The sequence below is a fragment of the Acipenser ruthenus genome, chromosome 7 (genome assembly GCF_902713425.1).
Source record: "Acipenser ruthenus chromosome 7, fAciRut3.2 maternal haplotype, whole genome shotgun sequence".
Lineage (NCBI taxonomy): Eukaryota > Metazoa > Chordata > Actinopteri > Acipenseriformes > Acipenseridae > Acipenser > Acipenser ruthenus.
The window spans coordinates 21,661,888-21,671,201 of record NC_081195.1 but is presented as its reverse complement, the minus strand read 5'-3'; the positions used below and the strand labels follow the sequence as shown (position 1 = coordinate 21,671,201).

The window sequence follows — 9,314 nt, the reverse complement described above, 5'->3', positions numbered from 1 at the left end:
GATGATCCCTACCCTGTGGATCTGCTTTCTTGAACGCGTTCCCCGCGTCGATGAAGCTCGTGGCTGCGTCGTGTTTGCTCTGCTGCTGCAGGTGCAGCTGGCCCGCCTGCGCAAACGCATTCCCAGCCGCTGACAACACAAGACAAACAGTTTGGAAGTTTAAAAAGCAGGACCGAGCGACGTTTCGATTAACAGCGTCTTACGCTGCGTTTACAGCGTTGCTTTGGTTCCCATGTTCTTACAGCACTGGGGGGCCCTTATCAGTGTTCACCTGCAAACCCCCAATGTAGCACACTTTACCATGGCTTGTTTTTTAATATGCTTTGCCATACTTTCACTCTGGGAATATTTTATAAGGGTTAGTTTACCATGGTTTGTTTTTTTAATATGCTTTACCAGACCTCTCTGTGCTTTACAATGCTTCCCTATGCTTTACCAGACCTCTCTGTGCTTTACAATGCTTCCCTATGCTTTACCAGACCTCTCTGTGCTTTACAATGCTTCCCTATGCTTTACCAGACCTCTCTGTGCTTTACAATGCTTCCCTATGCTTTACCAGACCTCTCTGTGCTTTACAATGCTTCCCTATGCTTTACCAGACCTCTCTGTGCTTTACAATGCTTCCCTATGCTTTACCAGACCTCTCTGTGCTTTACAATGCTTCCCTATGCTTTACCAGACCTCTCTGTGCTTTACAATGCTTGCCTATGCTTTACCAGACCTCTCTGTGCTTTACAATGCTTCCCTATGCTTTACCAGACCTCTCTGTGCTTTACAATGCTTCCCTATGCTTTACCATACTTTATTACACTTTGCTGTGCTTTTACTGCGGGACACTTTTAGAAGGGCTAAATGGACTTCACCACCTCCCCACAAAGTGAGAGTTCTCTCCGTGGACAGAGAAAGGCAGGGGTCGTGTGAGAGCTCTCTCAGAGAAAGGCAGGGGTCGTGTGAGAGCTCTCTCAGAGAAAGGCAGGGGTCGTGTGAGAGCTCTCTCAGAGAAAGGCAGGGGTCGTGTGAGAGCTCTCGCAGAGAAAGGCAGGGGTCGTGTGAGAGCTCTCTCAGAGAAAGGCAGGGGTCGTGTGAGAGCTCTCGCAGAGAAAGGCAGGGGTCGTGTGAGAGCTCTCAGAGAAAGGCAGGGGTCGTGTGAGAGCACTCAGACAGAGAAAGGCAAGGGTCGTGTGAGAGCTCTCTCAGACAGAGAAAGGCAGGGGTCGTGTGAGAGCTCTCTCAGACAGAGAAAGGCAGGGGTCGTGTGAGAGCTCTCTCAGACAGAGAAAGGCAGGGGTCGTGTGAGAGCACTCAGACAGAGAAAGGCAGGGGTCGTGTGAGAGCTCTCTCAGAGAAAGGCAGGGGTTGTGTGAGAGCTCTCTCAGAGAAAGGCAGGGGTCGTGTGAGAGCGCTCTCAGAGAAAGGCAGGGGTTGTGTGAGAGCTCTCTCAGAGAAAGGCAGGGGTCGTGTGAGAGCTCTCTCAGAGAAAGGCAGGGGTCGTGTGAGAGCTCTCTCAGAGAAAGGCAGGGGTCGTGTGAGAGCTCTCTCAGAAAAAGGCAGGGGTCGTGTGAGAGCTCTCACAGAGAAAGGCAGGGGTCGTGTGAGAGCTCTCTCAGAGAAAGGCAGGGGTCGTGTGAGAGCTCTCTCAGAGAAAGGCAGGGGTCGTGTGAGAGCTCTCTCAGAGAAAGGCAGGGGTCGTGTGAGAGCTCTCTCAGAGAAAGGCAGGGGTCGTGTGAGAGCTCTCTCAGAGAAAGGCAGGGGTCGTGTGAGAGCTCTCGCAGAGAAAGGCAGGGGTCGTGTGAGAGCTCTCTCAGAGAAAGGCAGGGGTCGTGTGAGAGCTCTCTCAGAAAAAGGCAGGGGTCGTGTGAGAGCTCTCACAGAGAAAGGCAGGGGTCGTGTGAGAGCTCTCTCAGAGAAAGGCAGGGGTCGTGTGAGAGCTCTCTCAGAGAAAGGCAGGGGTCGTGTGAGAGCTCTCTCAGAGAAAGGCAGGGGTCGTGTGAGAGCTCTCGCAGAGAAAGGCAGGGGTCGTGTGAGAGCTCTCTCAGAGAAAGGCAGGGGCCTCACCGCTCCAGTTCTTTGCCATTTTGAACATGTTGGCTGCTCTGATGTACATCTCGCAGGCTTCTTCCAGCTTGGAGGACCCCCTGAACACAGAGAGACAGAGAATATAAAATCAGAGCCAATCACCAACCACCTTCCTTTATCAATCACAAGCACAAAGCAAAAAAAAAAAAAAACTCATAACATGCATGCGAACATTATTATCATTATGAGTAGTGGTATTATTTTTAGTACTAGTAGTCGTAGTATATATGCATTGGTAAAACTGTCATTCAAAAACAACAGGCAGTGTGATCCAGTCCTGGTTTCACTAGGAGTTTAATAATCAGACACACCTGAGCTTGTTATCCACACACACTGGGGGCTGATCAAGCTGGTAGTAAAACCTGGACTGGGTGACACTGCTGTGCAGTAGGAGTTATTTCCATCGCTGTGATAATCGACCAGTCGAATAACAAACCTTTGATTAACCTCAGTTAGGACTGCATCGATTCACTGTGTATCGATTAATCAGATCACATGTGCGCTAACACACACCTGCACTCAAGTCATAGCAAATTAAAGCACAGACAAGCTAGCGCTATGCTGACAAAGAAGAAAAAAAACACGACAGGTATGATCCGCCCGATATATCTGCAGCTAGTAAAGAGTGTTCTTGTAAAAAACGAAACTAAAACACGCCTCGAAACGGCTGTGTAAAGCACCGTGCATCGTCGTTATTAACACGGCGTTTTTATCTGTATAAATTGTTAAGTGGTCAGTTCATCTCAAACGATGTCACAATATGAAAGCGCTTTCTATTTATATATAGTTTGTAAACAGCACCCCGGGTTGCCAACACCACACGTGCTTCCGGCTGCGTAAACAGCTTACAAAACGTAAACAAGCGTGAACGACAGCTGAAATAAACCAAACACAGAAAACCGTTTCCAACACGTACGTAAGAATGCGTGTCGATACGCCGCTGCGTAGTACAATGGGGGGGACGGGGGGGTAAAATTATGTACATGTAAATATCCATTAAAAAAAAACTAAACAAAAAAAAAGCCGCTTTTAATATTATCATTTTCTTTCATTTTTAGGCGAACTGCAAAACGTTTCCATCAAGCGCTGACGAGCTACATTGTAATATTTTCTTCAAATGTAAACGTCCCAACTGGCTGCCTGCATTTCAGCACGGTTTGTTTTTTGTTTTTTTTAATGTATTTATAGTACCGTGAAGGGCCTGCAAGTGCATATTATACCGCATCCTCGGGCTTTCTGGGTTGCCCCAGCTGAGGCTTGGACACCTCAACCCGGCAGTTCCCGTATTCCCCTCCCCGCCGCTCACCCGAACATGCTTGCGAAGAAGGACTGCGAGGATTTCGTTTTCTTTTCGGCCTCGGCGATGAGAGCCAGAGCCTCCTTCTCTTTCCCGGAGTTGTCCATGGCTGCGGTCCCGGGTTCAAGCTTCTCCGGCTGGGTACAGATGCGGCGCAGCCTGTCAGCTCCGGACACGTCATCAGTGATCACACGGGCCCCCGTCACGTGTGTGGGGCGATCACTGACGTCTGAGTGCGTGCAACGCGACGTTCTCACATTCGATTACTGATACCAGTGACGATTTGTCGATATCAAATATAGAACTTTTGAGATCTGTAAAATGAATTGTTGATTTAAAAAAAAAAAAAGGAGTTGATTTGTTTGTTTAAAGTCAAGCAGATTTTAATGGCTGTCGCGCTGCTGTAAGTAAACGGTACAGTTAAAACAGTACCGTAACCTTTTTGTTTTTTGGGATACGCCAATGGCCGCTTTTAGTAAAGTGCTGAAAATAATACGGCCCCTAACTCCGCGGCATCCCTCTTCCGAATTCCTGCGCACTTTTGAGACGAGCCCTAGAGCGGAAGCGTTTCCAGGTGAAAGGTGTGGTGTGTAAAATTCTCCATCGACAGCAAGTGAGAAAAAACAAACAAACAAAACGACTAAAAAACAAAACGACTAAAAAACAAAACGACTAAAGCACTCGCGAAACGGTAAGAGCTGCAAAAACGATAGGAACCGCGGCAGAAATGCACGGAGAGCTTTGTGATTATTCTTGTCCTCTGAGTGTGAGTTAATGCGCTGCTATCGCAACGATGTGACAGCGGGGTGCAGTCCAGCGCGTTTCTTGGTCTATATATATATATTTATATATTTATTTGATTTAGATTTCTGTTGCTATTTACCATGTTGTGTGTTTGTTTCGTGCACAATAATAAAACCTGTTTGGAAGATTCTAAGCGTCACGCATGACGCGTTCTCTGCGTGTTTATATATATAAAATGCTATTAGTACTGGATTTCATTTCCTCGAATAACGAGGACATGCATCGTAATATTTCGACTTCAGTAGCTATGTATTATATGGCTTATCTTGTAGATGCTTTAATAATAATAATAATAATAATAATAATAATAATAATATTCTGCTCTTCCCTTGTGTGTTCGTCTATATACCTGAAAATATACCCAATAAATCACGTGACAAAAATGTCACTGTTGGCATTTGTCAATTATTATTTATCCATTGAGAGTGTTATATAAATGTGTCTGTGTGTGTGTGTATATATATATATATATATATATATATAAATATAAATGTGTGTGTCAGTGTGTGTCTCTGGGTGTGTCTCTCTGGCTGTGTCTGTGTGTGCGTGTGTGTCCTGATTTTTAATCCTAAACCCCTCTCTCTACCTCTCCCTCTCCAGGTACCCCCTGACGCCCCGCAATGTCGTTTCAGACGTACCCGGTGCCTGCCAGCAGCCTCAGCTCAGCCCTGAAGAGGAAGGGGGACAGGGGGGCGGGGCCGGGGAGACCCCTGTACCCCGTCTCTGCCGACCGGCGCAAGTCCAAAGTGTGGCAGTACTACACGCAGCTGAGCGAGAGCCACGTGGAGTGCAACGTGTGCAAGAAGCAGCTCTCCTTCCACAACAGCACCACCACCATGCGGGAGCACCTGGTCCGAAAACACAGCATCCGGGACAGCCCCCCCCAGCACCACCCCGCCCCCCCCGCCCCAGGTCAAAGAGGAGGCGCAGGAGACCCAGCTATCGGGGGAGGACAGCAGCAGCAAGCGAGCCCGGATCCCCGACACAGCCACCGCCTCGACCAACACAGCCCCCCCGCCCCCCCCCTCCTCCCCCCCCCCCCGGGCCCCCCCCAGGACTCCGGCAAGCGGGCGGGGCTGCTGTCCGAGCTGATCCTGGAGATGCTGTTCCGGGACCTGCACCCCGTCTCCGTGGTGGAGGAGAGGGGGTTCAAGCTGCTGCTGGGGTGCCTGGAGCCCTCGTTCCGGGCCCCGCCCCGCTCGCACCTCTCCGGGATGCTGTGGCACCGGCACAGCGTGCAGCGGCAGCTCCTGCAGGGGTACCTGCGGGCCGGCGTGGGGCGCGGGGGCGCCGCAGTGCTGTGCACTGACCACTGGGGGGCGACGGAGAGCGGCGGGGGCTACCTGACCGTCAGCGTTCTCTTCGTGGATCGGGACTGGCGGCTGGCCAGGTGCGTCCTGGAGACACGGCCAGCTCCGGAGCCCCAGGGGCTGAGGGACGCTCTGGGGGGGGCGCTGGCTCAATTCGGCCTGCCCGAGAGCTCCGTCCTGGGGGTGGTCCTGGACAGGCCGGGCCCCTCTCTGTGTGTCCGGTCCCCCGGGGGCCTTTCGGGCTGGCAGGGGCTACCCTGCGCGGCGCTGTGGCTGGGGGAGTGTGTGGCGGAGGCTCTCTCTCTGGATCCCGTGCAGGAGGCTCTGGCAGCGGCCCGGGTCATCGTGACTCACTTCCAGCAGGACCCCGGCAGCGCTGCTCTGCTGAACCCGGACGAGGCGGGAGCGGGGGGCAGCAGCAGCAGCAAGGCTAGGCTCCCCCCCCCAGACCAGCCCGCTCGCTGGGTCACCACCCTGGCCATGTGCGAGGGCTTGCTGGAGCTGCGCTGGGTGGTCAGCTCGGTGCTGGAGGGGGGTGGGGGCAGCCCCCCCGTTCCCAATCTGGCGGATCACCAGTGGCGCCTCCTTCAGGAGCTGCTCCCGGCGCTCAGGACTGTCAGGCTGGCCGCCTCCTTCCTCAGCGAGGAGCCCAACGCCTCCGTCTCCGCCCTGCTGCCCTGCCTGCACGGGGCGGCCAGGCTTCTGGGCAGCCAGCTGGGGGAGTGCGGGTTGCAAGCGGCCCGGTCAGCCATCGGGAGGATGAGGGGAGCGATGCAGAAGCGTTGGAGGATCGGAGAGGGAGAGGGAGAGGGAGAGGACGAGGGAGAGGAGGAGGAGGAGATGCTGCTGGACAGCCCCCTGGTCCTCAGCTCGTTCCTGGACCCCCGTTTCAAGGAGCTTAGGTTCCTGAGCCCGGATGCCAGGAGCCGGCTGCACGGGAGGGTGAAGGAGCTGCTGTCGGCGCAGAGGGAGGAGGGAGAGGAGGAGGCGGGAGAGGGCGAGGGAGCAGGAGGAGGAGGAGGAGGAGGAGGAGAGAGCTCCCCGATGTCTTGCGTTTCCGCAGAGGGGCACGATTTGCAGGCTGGGGGGGAAGGCTGCAGGATCAGCATGGTGGTTGTCGGGGCGCACGGTAACAGTCAGTGGTCCCCTCCTCCCCCTCCCCCTCCCCCTCAGAGCGTCTACGACGTCCTGCTGGGGGAGGACCCCACAGAGCGCATGCCGGCGATCCAGCAGCAGCTGGAGAACTACATCGCAGAGCCCCTGTGCAAGCGCAGCTGCAGCCCGCTGGACTGGTGGCGAAGCAAGCAGCTCCGCTTCCCAGCGCTGGCCGGCCTGGCCCGCCGCTACCTCGCCTTCCCCTCCACCGCCGTGCCCCCTGAGAGAGCCTTCGCCCCCCAGGAGAGCCCCGCCCTGCGCAGGAGGGCCACCCTGGCCCCCGAGCACTTAGACCAGATCCTGTTCCTGAACCAGAACTGCGATTTCATCGAGGGCCTCCGAGGAGGGGCCACGGGCACGGCCGAGCACAGGGGGGGCCAGGCCCACGCCAGGGAGACTCTCTATCAGTCGCTGGTGTCCTTCGAGAGCCAGGCCTAGCTGAGCGAGGACAGGGAGTGACACGCGCCCCCCGCCACCTAGTGGAAGAGAGCAGGACTGCGCTTTTCATGTTCACTAGAATCCTCCCGTTTCAAAAATAACAACGATAACATCGATACAATTTTCACTGTAGAAAAGTAGTGAGACTTTTGATTTGGAGTGTGTGGTCCTCTTTTGGGTTTGACTCTTCTGTTTGTTTCAGATTTCAGTTGCAACGGTTAAACCTTTTTGCAGAACAATGTGAAAATCAACGCAAGATGAAGGTCATAAAAACTTTTTTTTTTATCACTGTATCCATTTATTTTAGTGAAAGACTTCTAGTCAAAATGTTTGCCTTTTGAATTTCAAGTTTCTAAATGACCTTTCGTTTTTTTTTTTAAAAGTAGCTTCCATATTGATTTTAATCTTAACTGGGACTGAAGCTAAAGAAAAGAACGCATGTGTTTCAAATCCTTCTACACTTTTAAAGGCTCACTTGTGTTAATTTTTGCAGATAGTTTCACAAACAACCCCAGACCCTGAAACTGTATAGAAGGTTCTGAATAAAAGATTAGATTGCAAGACTGGATTTGAGAAAGTCATTAACAATGAGTTTCTGGAGACCAGGGTCAGAGTCCATGCCTGCTTTTCAATTCCCGTTCCTTTCTAAAACCAGTATCCCATTCCATTTGAATCAATCCCAACACAATCACTGATCTGAACTGCAATCCGCAGTTTTCTGTTACAGTGAGCTGCTTGCAGGGGCAACGCCAAAATGACTGGAAGTGAAGTCGCTGTTTGTTTGCAATTCAATCGGCTGCAAACGAAGGCAGCTGAACAATCACAGCAAATGATCATGTTTCGAAAATATCGATTCCTTTTCCTTCCAAGGAGTTGGGAAGTGATTTATAAAAGGAATTGATTCAGACCCTGGTGGAGACTCCCGTTTGAAGGGAAGCTGTTTTGATTTGCTGAATGAAGTCAGACAGCACGACAAGGGCACTTACATTTTTGCAAAGCTCTGTTTAAGAAAAAAAATAAAACGCTAAATAAAAAAAAAAATAACACACTTTGATTTTAATTTTTATTGATACATTTCAACCCCATTGAACAAAACAAAGCTCCAATTATACAAAATCACTATCGGGAACAGCATTGGTAAAAGCATTTTTATTTTTTTGTTCCTCAAAGGTGCGTGTAATAAACAGAACGCGTGACAAACGCAAAACCCCAACAAAAACGGGAGCCGTGTTTTCAAAGCGTTTCAAAGGAGAAAAATATATATATCATTAACAGGTACAAAATGTTGAAAAAAACCAAAAAATCATCGAGAGAGTGCTCAAAAGGACTTGGAAAAATCACTCGGCTGTTTTTGGTTCTAGGTTTGTAAAATTAACTGACCGCTTAAAAAAAAAACTAAAAAAACAGGAGTTAATTAACAAAGGACACTGAAGCATGTGCTGCTGTGGGCTCATATCACAACACACACGCTGCACACCTCTATTAGAAACATCACAGTGAATCCGTACAGCCCTAACTACAACTACAGTTCCCAGCATGCCTCCTCCCCTGCAATGGTGAGGGATGCTGGGAGCTGTAGTTCTTGAGCTGCAGTGAGCCTGGCTGCACACCTCTATTAGAAACATCATGTAAAGAAAGCATCGCGCCTCAGCGACACACAGTGAATCCGGCCAGTCCTACAAACGCATCCTGAAATCACTCCTGTTCATTTCAAACTCTTAATATCAACACACTGAAGGGTCACAAATGATGCACGTTGGAATGGGAAGTCAATGGGGGAGGATGTTCCCAGAGATGTAACATAATTACAATAAAACGTTGGCTCTTCTGCAATGTCATTTCTAATCGTTTTAATTTGTAGTGTGCAGTGCTGTGCTGCAGAGCACAGGAAAGTGATTCACACACAGCATTGCAATCAGTTAACACTCGCTACTGTCTGAACTTCATGCACACAGAACTCTCTTCTAGTCTTTATATCTAACCTATATATCTATCTATAGGGGGACATATGGAAAATGCAAAATAATGCAGAACAGCCTCACATGAGCCAGATGCCATCCCACCCATATATAAAGCAATGGAAAAAAATTGAAACAATTATTTAAATGAAAAATATATTAATTTGTGTGCCCAAAACTTATTTTTTTCCCCAGCTGTTTTCAGTATTTCCTGCATGAAAAGGGTTGCGCACCACAGCACAGTTGAAAGATTCATTTTCTATTAGCCAGGTGGTC

At 50.5% G+C, this 9,314-nt stretch overlaps 2 protein-coding genes across 3 annotated transcripts; one reads left to right on the top strand and one right to left on the bottom strand.

Moving 5' to 3' along the window:
* Positions 1 to 2: 2 nt before the first annotated feature.
* Positions 3 to 3,609, bottom strand: LOC117415515 (alpha-soluble NSF attachment protein; the record flags this gene model as incomplete). Its single annotated transcript, XM_059026611.1, is given in 3 exon segments — positions 3 to 129; positions 2,056 to 2,135; positions 3,383 to 3,609. Coding segments are annotated over 3 exon segments (305 nt in total), but the record flags the coding sequence as incomplete, so codon positions are not given.
* LOC117415504 (E3 SUMO-protein ligase ZBED1) lies at positions 3,125 to 9,258 on the top strand. Of its 2 annotated transcripts, none has more exons than XM_059026600.1 (2): positions 3,125 to 3,231; positions 4,778 to 9,258. In XM_059026600.1, exon 2 carries the CDS (start codon positions 4,798 to 4,800, stop codon positions 7,078 to 7,080), a length of 2,283 nt encoding a protein of 760 aa, XP_058882583.1. In that variant the 5' UTR covers positions 3,125 to 3,231; positions 4,778 to 4,797; the 3' UTR covers positions 7,081 to 9,258. The 2 variants fall into 2 exon arrangements, with proteins under 2 accessions (XP_058882583.1, XP_058882582.1); XM_059026599.1 differs by lacking the exon at positions 3,125 to 3,231 and adding an exon at positions 3,685 to 4,064.
* Positions 9,259 to 9,314: the final 56 nt, after the last annotated feature.

Bases quoted from the DNA above. Each gene is read 5' to 3' on its own strand.
- LOC117415504 (XM_059026600.1), top strand. From the start codon at position 4,798: ATGTCGTTTCAGACGTACCCGGTGCCTGCCAGCAGCCTCAGCTCAGCC.